Raw genomic sequence first — 21,425 nt, forward strand, 5'->3', positions numbered from 1 at the left:
AGTTAATAGATGAATTAAAAAAAATATATATGTAGTGTTTGGACAGGTTTTTTTATTTAAATGAATGCATGTACCGGTATGCAAATGTTCTGTTACTTTTTTGTCACAATCCAACTGTGATAGCATAATGGTAATCATTCATGAATTGAATGAACGTTTTTGTCATGTGTTTAATAAAAGGTATTATAATCATTTATAGCATGTGATGAAATGGACATTTTTAAAATGTGCGATAAAGCTGTTGTATATTTCATAACTATGTATGGATGATCAGTTGTGTATTAAGAATTTCAAGCTGTAAAATGTAGGTATCTGCTGGCATAGTGTATCTTTTAGTAGAGGGCACATTTTCTGTTTTAGATAGAAATACCTTGCGGTTTTTGTCTCTTCACAAATTTCTACGGCAGATTTTTATTTCTAATAGAATGTCGAGTCTTTAGGATTTTATTTGTTGAAAATTGTATTTAATATATAGTTACGCTCTTTCATTCCCATTGTCTCTATTTTGCAGCTATTATTGTATCAGTTGAATTTAAATTTATTTTTAGGCACATTTTTGTTCCATTTTATGTCTGGATTTTTATTGTAATTGGTGTTCTTTTTGCTAGAAGAAGAAAATTTTGACAATAAAGGCCATTGTTTTACTTTATTTTTAGTGCTTTGAATTGGATCATATATTTAAATATCTAATATCTATTTCAGCGATTAATGATAGCAGCAATACATGATTTCATTAGAAACGAACATAAAACAAGAGAGCAATTTTCTCAAATAAAATTCCAGCACAAGTAGAATACCACACAATGTTCTCTTATTAAACACAAAATTATAATTTACATATTGTAGTAAAAATAATGCGGAACATAATCTGTCGGTATATTTTGTGTGTGCATGTGTGCGAGCGAGTGAAGTAGTAATGTTGATGTTTTGTGGTTTTGCCATTTTACCTGCACAGGCAGTTGTGCAGAAATTTTAGCTGGGGGAGGAGGGGCATCTAAACAGTGGTGACTGAAGTTTATAGGGGGGGGTCATCAAGAAAAACAGTTTGCTTGAGCATAGAGGGGTTTTGTTTTCATTGGGCAGTATATGCGTATCTCGTAAAATGTATTCAAACAAAATACAAGGTTCCCCAATCTGTGTCTGGGGACATTAAAATTGTTTTGTTTTCTAGATACAACTCTGGGATGTTTTTGTCCAAAAAAAAAAAATGAAACCAGATATAAAACATGACTGTTTTTTTGATTTTTTTTTTTTTGGCTGTTTGGTGCATTATTATTATTATTATTATTATTATTATAAGTGGCCTATTTATAGCAAAATAATTGAATTAAAATATTCACTAATCATATATTGTTTGGTTGAAAATTATTGTTTTTAACTGGCAAAATGTGTGAAATAGGTTTATTAAACATTTTAAATATTATTTGGTCTTGTGTTTTTTAATTTGGCATTATGAAATACCCGACAGGACTTTTGATGAAATACTATATTTTGATTTGAACTATTCAGGGTACTGGGTAATTTTGTGCTTAAAACATGTTTAAGATGCTAACCTATGGTAATCAAAGATGCAACCCATTATATCAGAATTAACCCTTTTTCTGTGGTTTATTTTAAGGTGGTGGTGTAGTATTTACAACTCGGATGTATTGGCATAGCTAGCATTTTAAATGGGGGGGGGGAGGTGTCACACCATCTTTTACATGTGTATGAGATGACAGGCAAATGTAACAGGTGGTTGGAAAAAAACCCAGTATGATTGGAGGGCATGCCCCCACCCCCATATGCCAGTGCTATGTGTATTATATGCTGACTGAAAGGTTGTTCATGGCAACTTACACTTTTGTCAGGTGTGATTTGGTTGTATACACCCTGCTTGTGGTGTAAGGGTAGATAATTACGCATTTAAATAAGTATTTTGAGAGTGCTGGTAAAGCAATACATGTCCCCTACCGGGCCCAAACCTATATTCAAAGGCCACAACTCTGAAAAGTGGGTAAAATCACCATGAAACTTCAACTTGATCTGTAAAGCTATATACAAATGATAAAGCTGTATGCAAAATTTCAACTTGATATCTTCAGGCATTGCAAAAATCTGGAAAACAAATTTTCACATCTCCCAAGTTCAAGGGCCTTAACTCCATTAATAATGGGTAAATTGCCATGAAAGTCTGTAACAGTACATGATAAACCTATACACAAAATTTCAGCTCAATATTAAAGGTCTTCTGAAAAAAAAAAAAGTCTGGAAAACTAATTGTCACATCTGCTAAGTTCTGATGGGTAAATCATCATGAAAAAGTTTGTTTTGTTTAACAACACCACTAGAGTACTTTGATTTATTAATCATCGGCTATTGGATGTCAAACATTTGCTAATTTGGACATATAGTCTTAGAGAGGAAATCCGCTATATTTTTCCATTAGTAGCAAGAGATCTTTTATATGCACCATCTCACAGACGGGATAGCAAATACACGGCCTTTGAAATACCAGTCTTGGTGCACTGGCTGGAATGAAAATTTCAGCTCAGTATCTCCAGTAAGGAAAGAAATGTTTTATTTATTGACAGACTCAACACATTTTATTTATGGTTACATGGCTAAGGACCACACAGATACTGAGAGAGAGAGGAAACCCACTGTCTCCATGTCATTTTTTTTAATTAGCAGCAAGAGATCTTTTATATGCACCATCCCACAGACAGGATAGTATATACCATGGCCTTTGCCACACCAGTTGTGGAGCACTGTCTGGAACGAGAAATAGCCCAATGGGTCCACCAATGAGGATCGATCCTAGACTGACTGCGCATCAAGTGAATGCTTTACCACTGGGCTACATCCCGCCCTGACAATATCTCAAAGCCAAGTGGAAAACGTGGGACAGATGGACAGACAGACAGACAGACAGACAGAGATAAAACCTATAGTCCCCTCCAGTAGGGTCAGTAGGGGACTAATAAACAACAGCACTAAAATAAATTTGCTTTTTAAAAACTTTATTCACATGAGAACAAGTTGGAAGAAATATATAATATAAACTTAAATAATGTAACTTGTTAAATATATGTAGGAAAAACATTAAAATATAGGTATTCTGTCAGTTAAACACTGGTTAAAATATTTTACAAAACAGAGGTATATGGTAAAGTGTTAAAATATTTCCGGTTACAATAACATTTGTAATGGTCTACCATACATCAAGCCAAATATTTTACAAAATGGAGGTATATGGTAAAGTGTTAAAATATTTCTGGTCACCATAACATTTGTAATGGTCTACCATACATCAAGCCAAATATTTTACAAAACGGAGGTATATGGTAAAGTGTTAAAATATTTCTGGTCACCATAACATTTGTAATGGTCTACCATACATCAAGCCAAATATTTTACAAAACGGAGGTATATGGTAAAGTGTTAAAATATTTCTGGTCACCATAACATTTGTAATGGTCTACCATACATCAAGCCAAATATTTTACAAAACGGAGGTATATGGTAAAGTGTTAAAATATTTCTGGTCACCATAACATTTGTAATGGTCTACCATACATCAAGCCAAATATTTTACAAAACGGAGGTATATGGTAAAGTGTTAAAATATTTCTGGTCACCATAACATTTGTAATGGTCTACCATACCTCAAGCCAAATATTTTACAAAACGGAGGTACATGTATATGGTAAAGTGTCAAAATATTTCTGGTTACCATAACATTTGTAATGGTCTACCATACATCAAGCCAAATATTTTACAAAATGGAGGTATATGGTAAAGTGTTAAAATATTTCTGGTCACCATAACATTTGTAATGGTCTACCATACATCAAGCCAAATATTTTACAAAACGGAGGTATATGGTAAAGTGTTAAAATATTTCTGGTTACCATAACATTTGTAATGGTCTACCATACATCAAGCCAAATATTTTACAAAACGGAGGTATATGGTAAAGTGTTAAAATATTTCTGGTCACCATAACATTTGTAATGGTCTACCATACCTCAAGCCAAATATTTTACAAAACGGAGGTACATGTATATGGTAAAGTGTCAAAATATTTCTGGTTACCATAACATTTGTAATGGTCTACCATACATCAAGCCAAATATTTTACAAAACGGAGGTATATGGTAAAGTGTTAAAATATTTCTGGTCACCATAACATTTGTAATGGTCTACCATACCTCAAGCCAAATTATGCCAGTCACTTCGCTGGGTGGTGTGAACTAGAAACAATATTTAATCCTCATTTGTATGGGAAAGCTTCTAGAACATTCTCAACACCATGGATTCACACTAAAATCATTACCATGTTACAAATTGATGGTTTTGTAGACTTAAATTATTAACAATAACATTTAAAATGTTAAAAAGGTAAGCAATTTTGCTATATGGCTTATAAAGAACTCAAAACCAGACTGGCATAAAATCCGAACTACATGTATAACATTTGGACCTGTAGAAATAACCAGGTAGAATGGTCTGATCTTATACTGAATTACTGGGAAAGATGTTTTTATGACAATGGTGTCCTATCTTAACTGGAAAATCAAAAGTAGACACTTTGTATACAAAATAAAAATTATATATAGAGCGGATTCGTCACGAGTATTTTTTAATATGAAAAATATCAACCAAGTCTATGTTAAATGGTATTAGCCAAGACAAATACCGATTAACTAGACGAGGTTGATATTTTACATATTAAAAAACATGAGTAGTGAATTCTATTTATCCTATAACACTTCTAAAATAACATTTTAATTAATATTTTAGTAAATCACAGTTTAAAGTCACCGCTATCGATAATATGATGTCATCACAATTAGTACAGATTAGTTTGACGTCACGCATTTTAAACAAATCTTTGAAAACATTATGCTCAGTTACACAGGTCTTGTTGGCTTGTAAGCAAATGACCCATCCACAGCAACACATTACCTAGAGACCGTGTAAATTTGCATACCATTATTTAATAAAGTAAATTATCACATGGGTTTATGACATGGATATCATGGGTAAGTTGTAGGATAAATATTGTTAACACATTTCCACAGACAAGTTTTAACAGAGAACCACCAAGGACAGATCATTTGGGAATATGTATCCTATTTTACATCTACTTTTTGTGTAATAGATTTTAATTACTTGCTTGTAATGTATCTAATTACAAGTATATGTATATACACATACTTTCTTTAAAGAAATGTATTTCTCAGTAAGTAAAGATAAATTCAAACTATTCTATATACAGTGAAACTCCTCTAAACCGGATATGCTCAGGACCAAGTAAAAAGTCTGGTTTTAAGAGGTATCCGGTTTACAGAGGTTCTCTTTTGAACAGATATTTAAAAAGGGACCATGAAAAACATCCGGTTTTGAGGGAATTCTGGTTTACAGCGGGTCCTGTTTTGAGAGGTTACACTGTACTATAGTAATTATATATGCACGAAGACAATGAAATAGACTGTATAGTAAGTGTGACTTCCAGTGTTTAGCATCTCGGAGAATATGCAGTTTTCAAGCATGTTTATTCTCCAAGTGATGCACCGACCAGTGATCCATAACTGGTTCAACAAAGGCCATGGTTTGTGCTATCCTGCCTGTGGGAAGCGCAAATAAAAGATCCCTTGCTGCTAATCGGAAGAGTAGCCCATGTAGTGGCGACAGCGGATTTCCTCTCAAAATCTGTGTGGTCCTTAACCATGTCTGACGCCATATAACCGTAAATAAAATGTGTTGAGTGCATCGTTAAATAAAACATTTTTTTCTCTTTTTTTCTCCAAGTGATGAAACAATCTTTAAACAGTTTTATTCCCCGAGTAATAGATGGTGCATATAAAAGATCCCTTGCTGCTAATCGAAAAAGAGTAGCCCATGAAGTGGCGACAGTGGGTTTCCTCCTTCAATATCTGTGTGGTCCTTAACCATGTGTCTGACGCCATATAACCATAAATACAATGTGTTGAGTGCGTCGTTAAAGAAAACATTTCTTTCTTCTTTTTTTTCCCCCGAGTAATAATTTCAGACATTTTGTACAGCACCAATAACTGATGATTTATTTATTATCAGAATGCCAATTTATTTTTTCAAATTAACCACAAAACCCTTAATACTATCCTGTCATATTTACCAACCATAAAGCTAGTACTAAACCAAATAACATCTGGCCGGGTCAAAGTTTGAGGTGCACTTAACTTTTGATAGAGCAGTTAATACCACAAGTCCTGCCATTGACATTGTTGATAAATGTGAGTGTTTGTTGTGATAAAATGTTGGTTCATCTGGCTACTAAATTCCTGCAATTTCATTTGAACTAGTGTCAATGTACCAACTACCGTTGTGCTTGAAACATGTGCGGAATCCTACTAAAAATAAGGTCACAAGTTTTGTGCAGAACTAGAGCTGTCATAGACGCTATCCAATCTCTCTGAAATGAGCAGCTTAACCCCAATTTTTTTCTGATTGACTTTAGGGGTGAGGGGTGGTAGTATTTATATGGGTGGTGTATATGAATGGTGATTGTTATGCTGCATGTAGCAGTTTTAGCGACATATGTTACTATTGTCATCTATGGGATTTGATTTGGTGGTGTACATCCTATAGAGTTACTTAAGAGTTGTGATTAACTGCAACTGAATGATCCAGTGTACATGATAATAGCATTTCCTTTCATAACTTAACCTGACCTCTCAAGACTGAGTGTACCCCCTCCCCCCATTCATCTACCAATGGACTGATCCAAATATTTCAACAGCTAATGAAGTGGCAAGAATTAAAAGTTTTCTTCATTCTTTGGTCTTCAGTAAAATAAATAAGGTGAGATTCTGATTAGTGTCTTATCTAACCACAATACTATGTTTCAGATTTGGCAGAATTACAGATTTCCCGTTTTATCTGTGTTTATAGCACAGAAGTGTCCCAGACATGTAGCAAGCAGCAGATCCTTCAGTTAAAGTTTGTATAGTTTGGTCACAGACTGTTAAGACAGCATAAGAGCGATGACCATTAGCATGCCTATGTTGTGTATGCGGTGATACGCCTTCATCAGACGGATGCCTGCGCCCAAGGCTTCAACATCCGCACCAGGAGCAGATGGCAACTCTAAATCTGCAACATGGGCAGTACCAAGGATTCTGAAAAAAAACCAGGTTTCAAAGAATTATTTTTAAATGTTTAATATAAGGATAAATTTAAAGTTTATTTTGTTTAATGACACCACTAGAACACATTGATTTATTAATCATCAGCTATTGGATGTCAAACATTTTGGTAATTTTGACATATAGTCTTAGAGAGGAAACCTGCTACATTTTTCCATTAGTAACAAGAGATCTTTTATATTCACCATCCCAAAGACAAGATAGCACATACCACAGCCGTTGATATACCAGTTGTGGTGCACTGGCTGAAATGAGAAATGGCCCAATGGGCCCACTGATGGAGATTGATCCGAGACCGACCGCTCATCAGACGAGCACTTTAACACTGGGCTATGTCCCGCCCAGTTTCAAAGGAATTATTTTTAAATGAGTAAAATTACAGCATTAAACTGGTCAGGTAACACTGCAATGATACCACCACTAGAGCACACTGATTATTAACCATTGGCTATTAGATTTTCACATTAGTAGTGATATTCTATATGCAAATTTTCCACAGACATGACAGCACATACCACCACCTTTGATATACCAGTTGTTGGACATTGGTTGAGATTGGAAAACCCAATGGGTCCACAAATTAGGTTACATCAACCAACTGAGCTGGATCCTGCCCAAGTGACGTTTTAAAACACATAGTAGTAACACTGTAATACATCGTAAATACTTAATATGTTGTCGGTGTAAGATAGTGAATTTTTCAAAAAAAATAGACCGTGTTGAAAATAAGTCTCATATACAATAATTAACTATGCCAATTTGCTTATTATCTTGCAAGTGAATTTATGAAATACATCTGCAGTGTATAATGTAAATTATGACATGGTAAACGGAATATGGCAAGAGTAATGAAAGACTGAAAATACCTTCGAATAATTTCACATCCAGCAAATCCAGCCACCTCGGTCATGAAGTTTGCTACATATGTGTCCTCATCACCTACATGACTTGTCATGGTTTTCAGATACTCAGCAACTGTAACAACAACACACACAGTCACATGGAAGGAAGGAAATGTTTTATTTAACATCGCACTCAACACATTTTATTTACGGTTATATGGCGTTGGACATATGGTTAAGGACCACACAGATATTGAGGGAGGAAACCTGCTGTCTCCACTTCATGAGCCACTCTTTTTGATTATCTGCAAGGAATCTTTTATATGCACCATCCCATAGACAAGATAGCACATACCACGGCCTTTGATGGTGCACTGGCTGGAATGAGAAATAGCCCAATGGGCCCACTGATGGGGATCGATCCCAAACCAACTGCACATCAAGCGAGCGCTTTATCACTGGCCTACATTTCGCCCCCAGTCACATGGTGTTCAAGGAAGATGACTATTCTGATGCCATAAGACAGTCCGCAGGAAAAGTCAAAGTCTGTTTTGTTTAACATCACTTAACTTCTTAATTATGGGACCGGCCTCGGTGGCGTAGTGGTTAGGCCATCGGTCTACAGGCTGGTAGGTACTGGGTTTGGATCCCAGTCGAGGCATGGGATTTTTAATCCAGATACCGACTCCAAACCCTGAGTGAGTGCTCCGCAAGGCTCAATGGGTAGGTGTAAACCACTTGCACTGACCAGTGATCCATAACTGGTTCAACAAAGGCCATGGTTTGTGCTATCCTGCCTGTGGGAAGCACAAATAAAAGATCTCTTGCTGCCTGTCATAAAAGAGTAGCCTATGTGGCGACAGCGGGTTTCCTCTCCAAATCTGTGTGGTCCTTAACCATATGTCTGACGCCATATAACAGTAAATAAAATGTGTTGAGTGTGTCGTTAAATAAAAAATTTCTTTTTTTTTTCTTAATTATCGGCTGTTGGCTGTGAAACGTCTGATCATTCTCAGATACAGTCTTAGAAGAAAACAGCTAAAAAAAAATATTATTAGCAAAACAATCGAGGGGAGTGATTAACTGCTCCCCTAACTTATAGTATGGTGAGCCATTTAAAGCCGCTGAGCCTAGTTTCAACTCATAAAAATTAACACTAAGTTTAGTTAATCTACAAACCTGTAACACATTTGGATAAAGTTAGAACAGAGTGAAAGAAGAGTCTGTGACCGGAAAATGTCCTTAAAAAATAGACTAGAACTCGAATCAATAACCACTACCCGGTACTAAGTCTCAGATGCATGTGCGTTTTCAAAAATATGATAAATGCATTTTGTGGTATTAAAAACAACAGGATGACCAGAAACACTTCGGTTCCACGGAAATGGATAATCTAAACAATAAAATATAAGTGATGTTTGATTTCAGTGATCATAAACGGCTCTAATAGTTAACAGTGTGGTCTGATTAGTAGCAAGGGATCTTTTATATACACTTTCCCACAGACAGGACAGCAAATACCATGCCCTTTGATATACCAATCATGGTGCACTGGTTGGGCTGGGAAAACCCAATCAGAGACTAGGTATCTCTCATTCCAACCAGTGCATTACAACTGGTCAAATGCCGTGGTATGTGCTATCCTGTCTGTGGGAAAGTGCATATAGAAGATCCCTTGCTGCTAATGGAAAAATGCAGTTGGTTTCCTCTGATGACTACATGTCAGAATTACCAAACATTTGACATCCAATAGTCGATGATTAATTAATCAATGTGCTCTAGTGGTGTCATTAAACAAAACAAACTTTAACAAAACAAACCTTTCATCTAACACAGTAAGACACTGTGCGCAAAATACAGTCTAGAGAGGGACTGCAATCGGTTGCCCTCCTGAACATACCTTTGCTTTACCTTTTATTCAATTTAACTTATTTTTGTTCTTATATCCAATTAAGGTTCAAGCACGCTGTCATGGGCACACACCTCGGCTATCTGGGCTATCTGTCCAGGACGGTGGGTTAGTTGTTAGTGAGAGAGAAGAAGATGTAGTGGTCTTACATTGAGTCGTTAAAACTCGTTCTGGGTGGGAGCCGGTACCGGGCTGCGAACCCTGTACCTACGAGATGTATGTCCGATGGCTTAACCAAGACACCAACGAGGCTGGTGCTTTTACCTTTAACTCATTATCATCATCTACACACACACACACACAAAAAATACCTTAATTTTTTTTTATATGTATATTGAACAATTTAAAATAACATTTACCAGTTTGATGACAGATGTCGACCAGCACGTAAGAAACCTTGCGATGTTCGTCATTGTTCTCCGGAGTCATCATGTGCTGGTAGTAGCTGAAGATGTAGTTAGCAATGAGACAGCCGAGGTCAAACGCACACGGCCCCACGCACGTAAACTCCAAATCTATCATCTGAAAATTGTTAATCATATATTTTCATATATCATACACACATTTGATCTATCAGTATTGTAATATTGATGATGAAAAACTGGAAACCATAAATGAGCTATGAAATATTTAAGTCTATGCATTTACAATGTTCAATAAGAGCAACATATAGTGATTTACCAAATATATGTAAGTGTTGATATATTTTAAACAGAAAATATTTTTGAAGTAGTGTTGGTATAAAGTGCTCTACTGGCAGTAGCTAGTGGGAATTTCACTATTAGCTCTCAAACTGTGTGTCTGTGGTTAAAACACCCGGTTACATTTTGGTTGCAATACACACCAAACATCTCAAATATAGCGGCGAGACGTAGCCCAGTGGTAAAGCGCTCGCTTGATGCGCGGTCGGTTTGGGATCGATCCCTGTCAGTGGCCCATTGGGCTATTTATCGCTCCAGCCAGTGCACCACGACTGGTACATCAAAGGCCATGGTATGTGCTATCCTGTCTATGGGATGGTGCATGTAAAAGATCCCTTGCTGCTAATCGAAAAGAGTAGCTCATGAAGTGGTGACAGCGGGTTTCCTCCCTCAATACCTGTGTGGTCCTTAACCATATGTCCGACGCCATATAACTGTAAATGAAATGTTTTGAGTGCATCGTTAAATAAAACATTTCCTTCCTTCCTTCTAAAATGTACTAATTTCTAAATAATGACTAATGACATGCAGGTTTTGAATCTCTCCCAAATGACAAGACATACAACTTTAGACCATTTAGTGTTATGTGCATCACTGCAGACATTTGGATCACACCTATATATGTCGGTGTATTCATTTTAGTAGGTGGCGGGCAGTGATTTCTGGTAACTAGTTCCACATTTATGCATTTAGTAAATATAGCCACCTACTTTTATCAAACAGCCTCCTACTTTCAAAGTTAATGTACTGTTTTAGTTGTGACATAAAAACATCTCAAATGCTTTGTGACTTCAATCATCACTATGAACCTCCATTCACATTTTGTTCCTGAAACTCATCTACATATTTAACCTTACCCTTGAATCACTCTTTGACCAATCACATCTGTTCCTGAAACTCATCTCCATATTTAAACTTAGCCTTGAATCACTCTTTGACCAATCACATCTGTTCCTGAAACTCATCTCCATATTTAACCTTACCCTTGAATCACTCTTTGACCAATCACATCTGTTCCTGAAACTCATCTCCATATTTAAACTTAGCCTTGAATCACTCTTTGACCAATCACATCTGTTCCTGAAACTCATCTCCATATTTAACCTTACCCTCGAATCACTCTTTGACCAATCACATCTGTTCCTGAAACTCATCTCCATATTTAAACTTAGCCTTGAATCACTCTTTGACCAATCACATCTGTTCCTGAAACTCATCTCCATATTTAACCTTACCCGTGAATCACTCTTTGACCAATCACATTTGTTCTTGAAACTCATCTCCATATTTAACCTTACCCTTGAATCACTCTCCTTGACCATCAAGGACCCAGTGTGAAGGTCACCGTGAATCAGACTCTCCTTCTTGTTGAGGAACACTTCTTTCATTTTCTCCGCTGCAGTCAGGACCTCCTGGTCCTCGTATATCCAGCCGAGCTTGCCTCTGATCACGTCAGAGTACCTGTTTGTTGGCTCGTCTCTGATGAATGGCTTCGTGAAAATATACTGACTGGTCACCGATATGAGGCTTGTATTTCTGAATAATATTATAATTTTATCACATCAAACAACAGCTTTCTACCTTCATAACGAAGTTAATATGTTAATAAACCATAAAAATTCACTGGCCATCTCAAGTGATTCTGATGGATAAAGCTTCCCATTAAATTTATCATATTTTCAAGAATCTTATATTATATACATATATACATACATACATACATATATATATTTCTTGCCCAATGGACAGGGTTATCCAGCTTTTGCACAGTGCTAGAAAAATCTGTCTGATCCTAGTGCTAAATCAATCTGTCATTTCACGTTGTATCATTGTTTTAAAAATAATTAAACAAATTAATATTTTCAACTTTATATTTCTTGGTAAGTTGAACATTACATATTTATGTCATTGCATAAGGTGGACTATATTTTTCCAGGTATGATTAAATGAGTTTGCAGGTGAAAAGTATGCGAATCGTTCTACAATAAACAGACCTTACCTTACAAAATTAATGTTTTGTTACTGTAATTAAATGGGCAAGAAAAAGAATCAATCACCGTTGTGAGGTATAGTTACGGCAATTCCAACCCTCGGGACAAAATGTTTTTGTCCCTTGGGTTGGAATAGCCTTATCTGTACCTCACAATGGTGATAGATTCTATTAATATATACCTCTTTTAATGTCAGTTGTAGAACTTTGACACATCCATAATAGGACCCTCATCTTTTTCTGTGTCTAAATGTATGTTACAAGTTGTAGATATATAAACATGATCTTCCCATAGAACTATTTTAAAACAACCATTACAAATCATATATCCACCCACCTCCTGTAAATATTGCATGATATATTTGTTGAATTATTTTAGGATAACACATTCATGTATAATTTATTTGTAATAAATCTGCCACTTCTTCCATGTTTCTGAGACAAATACAAATGGAAACAGGAGTTCTGTGGAAAATCCCTAAAAACTTCAAAGAAGTGTACAGTTGACATGCACCTACTCAAACTTCTGGTCAAGCTGTTTGAGGGTGGACTCCCCTATCTTGCCGATAACTGTTACTTGTGACTGTACAGCTTGCCTTCAAAAAAGTGTACAGTTGACATGCACCTACTCAAACTTCTCGTCAAGCTGTTTGAGGGTGGACTCCCCTATCTTGCCGATAACTGTTACTTGTGACTGTACAGCTTGCCTTCAAAGAAGTGTACAGTTGACATGCACCTACTCAAACTTCTCGTCAAGCTGTTTGAGGGTGGACTCCCCTATCTTGCCGATAACTGTTACTTGTGACTGTACAGCGTGCCTTCAAAGAAGTGTACAGTTGACATGCACCTACTCAAACTTCTCGTCAAGCTGTTTGAGGGTGGACTTCCCTATCTTGCCAATAACTGTTATTTGTGACTGTACAGCTTGCCCTTCAAAGAAGTGTTTGAGGGTGGACATCTTGACATTTGTGACACCTTGCTCAAACTTCTCGTCACATGCTGTTTGAGGGCTGAGGGTGGACTGCCCTATCTTGCTGATAACTGTTATTTGTGACTGTACAGCTTGCCTTCAAAGAAGTGTACAGTTGACATGCACCTACTCAAACTTCTTGTCAAGCTGTTTGAGGGCTGACTGCCCTATCTTGCTGATAACTGTTATTTGTGACTGTACAGCTTGCCTTCAAAGAAGTGAACAGTTGACATGCACCTACTCAAACTTCTTGTCAAGCTGTTTGAGGGCTGACTCCCCTATCTTGCTGATAACTGTTATTTGTGACTGTACAGCTTGCCTTCAAAGAAGTGTACAGTTGACATGCACCTACTCAAACTTCTCGTCAAGCTGTTTGAGGGTGGACTCCCCTATCTTGCCGATAACTGTTATTTGTGACTGTACAGCTTGCCTTCAAAGAAGTGTACAGTTGACATGCACCTACTCAAACTTCTCGTCAAGCTGTTTGAGGGTGGACTCCCCTATCTTGCCAATAACTGTTACTTGTGACTGTACAGCGTGCCTTCAAAGAAGTGTACAGTTGACATGCACCTACTCAAACTTCTCGTCAAGCTGTTTGAGGGTGGACTCCCCTATCTTGCCGATAACTGTTACTTGTGACTGTACAGCGTGCCTTCAAAGAAGTGTACAGTTGACATGCACCTACTCAAACTTCTCGTCAAGCTGTTTGAGGGCTGACTGCCCTATCTTGCTGATAACTGTTATTTGTGACTGTACAGCTTGCCTTCAGAGAAGTGAACAGTTGACATGCACCTACTCAAACTTCTCGTCAAGCTGTTTGAGGGTGGACTTCCCTATCTTGCCAATAACTGTTATTTGTGACTGTACAGCTTGCCTTCAAAGAAGTGAACAGTTGACATGCACCTACTCAAACTTCTCGTCAAGCTGTTTGAGGGTGGACTCCCCTATCTTGCCAATAACTGTTATTTGTGACCGTACAACGTGCCTTCAAAGAAGTGTACAGTTGACATGCACCTACTCAAACTTCTTGTCAAGCTGTTTGAGGGCTGACTGCCCTATCTTGCTGATAACTGTTATTTGTGACTGTACAGCTTGCCTTCAAAGAAGTGAACAGTTGACATGCACCTACTCAAACTTCTTGTCAAGCTGTTTGAGGGCTGACTCCCCTATCTTGCTGATAACTGTTATTTGTGACTGTACAGCTTGCCTTCAAAGAAGTGTACAGTTGACATGCACCTACTCAAACTTCTCGTCAAGCTGTTTGAGGGCAGACTCCCCTATCTTGCCCACGTGTGTGTCTCGGTGGATGATCGCTATGTCTCGTGCAATCTTCTTGGTTATGTCTTTGTCCAGCAGGCCTGACATGAGCTCATTCCTGTAGACGTGGAAATCATCCAGGTACTCCATACACACTGAAATTAAAGTTAAAATTTGTTTTGTTTAAAAAATACCACAAGAGCACAGGTCGTCCAATCTCAGAGCTTTAGATTTCTCTATGGGCGCAACAGGGTTTTGGTCTGTTCTAAGAAAAGTGAGGTTTTTTTTTTAGTGCAGTAATGTTATTAACAGATGCTGAAGAGTTGTGAATATACAGAAATGCATTTTAGGTTATGTTAATCTTAATTCAAGCATAACATTTCAGTGGTTTTGTGAAGAAATATTTCAAGGTCAGTGTGTTTGTACTTAATTGAATATGATTATTTTGGGCATACAGGGATTTATCGAGGCATTCTGTGTGTCCAAACATAAGTGCCTTCTCGAAAGAAAATGGTATTGAAAATTCCCAATTTCTGTACTAAAGATTCCCAATATAAATATTTAATGTTGTCTCTGCTAATAAATTAATTTTACAGTGGTATACTTCATCATTCAGTGGCCTGAAAACATATCGCAAGTATGATTTACTAACACTGATTTTAACAATCCCATCAGACATGGTGAAATATCCTGAATAAATTCCTGGCATACATATTTTAGGTATGTTTATTGTCACGGCTTTGGTGCAACCTAAAGCCATGAATCTATACTAAAAAATCAAAACAAGGACTATCCATCGCTAGTGGCTGTTTGTATAAATAGGTGTTGGAAGATGCCGGTAAATACAGGAGACAAACTGAAGGGGCCAGTTATTAAATGTGTGGTCATATTGCAATATAAGTCTACATCACAACACCTTGCACATTTTTTTGCTGGGTATTTACCCCCATAAATCTATATTATATAATAACTGACAGCTGTAAAACAATTTTAATTATTTAATTTAAAGCTCCAATCAAATCACAACATCCATCAGGGTATAACAAATGTTTTTAAAAGTCACTAGCCACAGGACTAGTGGGTTTGTAAATTCCACTAGCCCACCAAAATAAAGCATTAGCCCAAATTTCTGATCAGTTACAACAAACTTTATATAAGGCTGGAAAACGTGTATTATTAGTACTGGTATTATTTAGTGAAAATTTATCATGACCTGTTTAGGTGAATGAAGTTTCAAAACTAAATTAATAATTTTTTTTTTTTTTTAAACTGTATGACCTACCCTATTTTGTCACGTTTCACAGTGTTCGAGATTAAAATTTTTGGGCAGTATCCCAGTTGGATACTAACATTTCAAAATCTGGTATCCTACCTGAGAATTTAGTATTATATGGTATCCTGGTGGGATACTGGGTTCTTGAAGTCTGGTATCCAAAATTAAATTCTGGTATCCCCAGGATATCGGGATACCGTTAATCTCGAACACTGTTTCATCCTAAACCATTCTCCCGTTTTTTGCTCATGCCACCCCCTACCCCAATCCAGAGTGGTTAAGTAATTCAACAAACTTCTAACCAGTGTAACACAATAATGCATGGTCTTTTGTTCAGTGTATTCAGTAGTGAGTTGTCACCAGGAACAGTGATGTCAGTTGCTCAAACAGCCTACATGGCAATATATCCCATGTCAGACAGATATCAACAAATATATTGGCAAGATTTAACTTGTTGATGATCCATTTATAATCCTAACATTTATACTGAATACTAGTATGTGCCAGCACAAAAAAAGAAGAGTATATACGGTAATCTGACAATTGGCAGGAGCATTTTTTTCTCTGAAAAATGTATCTCAATGCCATTTTTAGTTATATGCTATAAGACCAGAGTTTTTATAAAAATATTTGAAATATACCAAGGTCTCTCTTGCTGTCGTAGTAATAGGGTCGTGCAACACTGTTTGGAGCCAGAGAAATAAACATACGTCCAGCCTCGTGTTCTATATGTCCTCGCTTGGAGTCCAGTGGATAGTCCTCACCAAGGCACTGTTATAAAATATATCACAAAATAATTAATATATATATATACATACTAGTTTGCAGTGTGTAAAACATCAGTTATTAGGTTGGAATATGGTTGGAAGGGTCGGTTGGGTTGGGTTGGGTTGGGTTGGGTTGGGTTGGTATGGGGGCATGGGCAGGGGAAGGGGTGGGGTGGGGTGGGGTGGGGTGGGGTGGGGTGGGGTGGGGTGGGGTTTTGTTGGGTTGGGTGGGGTGGGGTGGGGTGGGGTGTGGGTGGGGTTGGGTGGGGTTGGGTTGGGTTGGGTTGGGCTGGGGTGGGTGGGGTGGGGTGATGTGTGGTAGGGCAGGGCAGGGAAGGGCAGGGCAGGGCAGGGCAGGGTAAAAGGGATTTGTATAGGACTTTTTGCCAGGATCCCATGTCTGATGGGATTGGGAAAATTAGTGTGAGAAAATTATACTTGGGATATTTTTTCAATGCAGTACACCACTGTTAAATTAATTTACTATGACAGACATAAATAAATATATATATTTGAAATTTTTAGTTTAGAAATTGGGAATTTTTAGTGCCACTTTCTTTTTGGAAAGGGCCAATGTTCAGAGTCTTTGGACCCACAGAACGCCTGGATAAATCTGTGGATAAGTTATTGTATTGTGTTATGTTGTACTGTGTTGTATTGTATCGTATCATATTGTAGAGCAGTGAATGGCAGTGCATCGCAAGTTAAAAGTAAGTAGGATACGATAGGGGATGGTACTCTATGTGCCCCTATCCACGTATCCCAGAAAATCTATCCAGATGGCCAGAGAATACTGAAGCCTTTAAAGTGTACCATACTATTTAAAGATAAAAACAATTAATGGCCATCCAAGTTTGTTGTAACCCGACTTATTTTCTCTTTTTTGTTGTACCACCACCACACACACCCATTCCATTTTAACAATAATAAAAAAAAATTAAGATACACACACACCACACACATGTACTTGTAAAGAGTAAATTTGAACCTATACATGTGTATACCTTAATAAAGGGAGGAGCTTGCTTGACAAACACACTGTTGTGAGGCTGTGATGACGAAAATGCCCTCCACACATAGTTCAGGTTTCCCCCTTCCATTTCCTCCAGAACAACATTGCTGGAGTCACTAGCAAACTGTGAGAAACAAGTTAACATAACAAATACATAAAGAATAACTGGTTACTATCTTAAAATATCGGCTCCATCCTGCGAAGGTTGGAATGGCGAATGCCGAGAGGATAAAGTAGTTTGATTTATTTAACGACTCCACTAGAGCACATTGACTTTTTATCTTATCATCGGGTATTGGACGTCAAATATATGGTCATTCTGACACTGTTATTAAGAGGAAACCCGCTGTCGCCACATAGGCTACTCTTTTACGACAGGCAGCAAGGGATCTTTTATTTGCACTTCCCACAGGCAGGATAGCACAAACCATGGCCTTTGTTGAACCAGTTATGGATCACTGGTCAGTGCAAGTGGTTTACACCTACCCATTGAGCTTTGCGGAGCACTCACTCAGGGTTTGGAGTTGGTATCTGGATTAAAAATCCCATGCCTCGATTGGGATCTGAACCCAGTACCTACCAGCTTGTAGACCAATGGCCTAACCACGACGCCACCAAGGCCGGTACCGAGAGGATAAAGCCGATATGTTAGGACAGTAACCGGTTATTTTATTTATCCTGCAATCCACATAAAATGAAAACTTATTGAAATGAACTCTTTTAATTCACAACTTTACAGTAGTATGTCCACATGTGTTAAAATTTGTTTTGTTTGATGACACCACTAGAGTACATTGATTTATTAATCATCGGCTACTGGATATCAAACATTTGGTAATTTTTAGAGGAAACCCGCTACATTCTTCCAATAGTAGCAAGGGATCTTTTATATGCATCATCCTACAGACAGGATAGCACATACATGTACCATGGTCTTTGATATACCAGTCATGGTGGACTGGCTGGAATGAGAAATAGCCCACTGATAAAATGTCAAAATTACCAAATGTTTGACATCCAATAGCCAATGATTAATAAATCGATGTGCTCTAGTGGTGTCATTAAACAAAACAAACTTCTTCCTACCGGGCCGAACAAATTTTCGTATCTCCTAAATTCAAGGGTCAGAACTGTGAAAAATGGGTAAATAGCCATGAAAGTTAAACTTGATCTGTGACAGTATGTGATAAAGCTATATTAAAAACAAAATCATCTCGGTATGTTCAGGCATTGCGAAAAACAATAAGTCTGGGAAAACTAATTTTCATATATCCTAAGTTCAAGGGTCATAACTCCATCAATAATGGATAAATTGCCATGAAAGTCAAACTATACCTGTAACAGTACATGAATGAGCAATACATAAAATTTCAGCTTAATATCTCAAGGCATTGTGGAAAAAAACATCCAGAAAACTATATGTAGGACAGATGGATGGACAGACAGACAGAAGGATGGAGATGAAACCTATATTCCCCTCTGGTTGGATTGGTAGGTGATTAATAACTGGTTACTGCCTTAATATATTGGATTTATCCTGGCTTTATCGAGCCATAGCCCAGTGGTAAAACACTCGCTTCATGTGCGGTCGGTTTGGGATTGATCCCCGTCAGTGGGCTATTTCTCGCTCCAGCCAGTTTGCCACGACTGGTACACCGAAGGCCATGGTATGTGCTATCCTGTCTATGGGATGGTGCCAGAGATGGGGTAATCATAATCAACCCCCCCCACCCCCCCCCCACACACACACACACCCCAATTATCTGGGCAATAAATGTATGCACTTTTATTTCACCTAGTAGTCTAGTACCATTGTGTCAAGTACGGTACCTTTATGCTTCAAACATGTATTATGGTGTACCTGTAAAACTAAGTACTTTAAGTGCTACATTTTTGTGTAAAACTAGATCTTGTAAAAACTTTGGGTATATCAAAAATGAGACATAATAAAAGATTGTTTATTTTGTTTAACCACACCACTAGAACACATTGATTCATTCATCATCGGCTATTGGATGTCAAACATTTGGTAATTCTGACTCATAGTCCTCAAAGGAAACCCACTACGGTACATTTTTCCTAATGCTACAAGGGATCTTTTATATGCACATTTCCACATACAGGAAAGCACATACCATGACCGTTGACCAAAAAAAAAAAAAAGAGCCATAAAAGGTTCCACTTTCTTCAGTCAGTATTTTGGGGGGAGGGGTTTGAGTATTTGTATTTATGGGTGATACTTTGGTTGATATTTAATATATAATGTACATACTTAACATTGTCGCCTAAGGGATTTTATTTGGTACAGTATAACCATTAGGCTATTCATATCTTGGGTGTCCAACGAAAATGTACCGTACACAAAAAGGCCCGCTTGATTAATTTTGAACCCCCACTCCCGGTCCGGACCCAGTCAAACGCGTCTCCATCTCATACCCTAATCGGAGTACTCTGCAGTTCGAGAGGTAGACGGACATTTGGACGACCGTCAGTCTAGCTTTCTACAGGCAGATTACTTGGGCTATTCATACCCTTGTGTCGTGGAAGAAACGAACATCAACAGTTACTGAGTAAGCTCCCCTGGGAACTCTCACCTTTAATTCCCGAATATGGGAGTTTTCTTCTAAAGACTTTAGTATCAAAGTCCTGATATCGTCACTACCGTCTTGCGTCGCCATGTTGAGAACATTAATAAACCGTGACAAAGTATTGCTGTCATAAATTTACATGAAATAAAACCATCAAATCATCGAATGTAGGCGGGATATTTTTAACGGTGTTGATATACTTTGTGTCCTGTATTATTTTGCTATATTAGATAAACCATATATATATATATATATATATATATATATATATATATATATATATATATATATATATATATATGGGTTATCATATACTATCTTACATCTTCAGTACAAGCAAAATATGTGATATTTTTAACACTGGCGTAGGGAGGGGGGCAAGAGGGCATGTCCCCCCCCCCCCACTTTGTGGGAGCGGCGATGTTTAAAAAAATATATATTTGTACATGTAAGACCACCCGCTAATAAGACCATATGTTTTAAGCCCCATGGTGGTCTTAATAGCAGGGTTTCAGAGGAAATCCGACAGAAGTGGGAACGTTTGGGGGAAGGTTTCAGCTCAGTCGGTCGATCCATTTAACTGATTCAATCAGCAATTTTTCTTTTCTCTCGTCACATCCATCCAGATCCCTTGCTGCTAATGGGAAGATGTAGTTGGTTTCCTCTGATGACTACGAGTCAGAATTACCAAATGTCTGACATCCACTAGCCGATGATTAATTAATCAATGTGCTCTAGTGGTGTCTTTAAACAAAACAAACTTTAACTGTCTCTGACGGACCTATTTAGCTGCCAACAGTATGTACGCCTACTTAACAAATTCATACGAGTGTTGTGTTGTCCAATACTTTTTATTGTTACATCAGATGTGACAAACATTCGACATACAAAGATGACCACCCAATATGAACGGTGAACGCCTTCTGAAAGTCCAGCCAGCAAAC

The 21,425-nt window shown here is 37.5% G+C and overlaps 1 protein-coding gene and 1 long non-coding RNA gene across 2 annotated transcripts; both read right to left on the bottom strand.

The window, feature by feature from the left end:
* Positions 1–2,985: 2,985 nt before the first annotated feature.
* Positions 2,986–4,687, bottom strand: LOC121378855. The gene is made up of 2 exons (XR_005958769.1): positions 4,194–4,687; positions 2,986–4,009 (listed from the first exon to the last, which is right to left on the bottom strand). It is a non-coding gene; the product is annotated as an uncharacterized LOC121378855 (long non-coding RNA).
* A 1,213-nt stretch (positions 4,688–5,900) lies between these two features.
* Positions 5,901–20,649, bottom strand: LOC121379271 (methylthioribose kinase-like). Its single transcript, XM_041507804.1, has 8 exons — positions 20,488–20,649; positions 17,886–18,017; positions 16,756–16,885; positions 14,825–14,996; positions 11,923–12,160; positions 10,283–10,445; positions 8,039–8,147; positions 5,901–7,145 (listed from the first exon to the last, which is right to left on the bottom strand). Exons 1-8 carry the CDS (start codon positions 20,569–20,571, stop codon positions 6,992–6,994), a joined length of 1,182 nt encoding a protein of 393 aa, XP_041363738.1. The 5' UTR covers positions 20,572–20,649; the 3' UTR covers positions 5,901–6,991.
* Positions 20,650–21,425: the final 776 nt, after the last annotated feature.

This window comes from Gigantopelta aegis, chromosome 8 (genome assembly GCF_016097555.1).
Source record: "Gigantopelta aegis isolate Gae_Host chromosome 8, Gae_host_genome, whole genome shotgun sequence".
NCBI classification, from domain to species: Eukaryota; Metazoa; Mollusca; class Gastropoda; order Neomphalida; family Peltospiridae; genus Gigantopelta; species Gigantopelta aegis.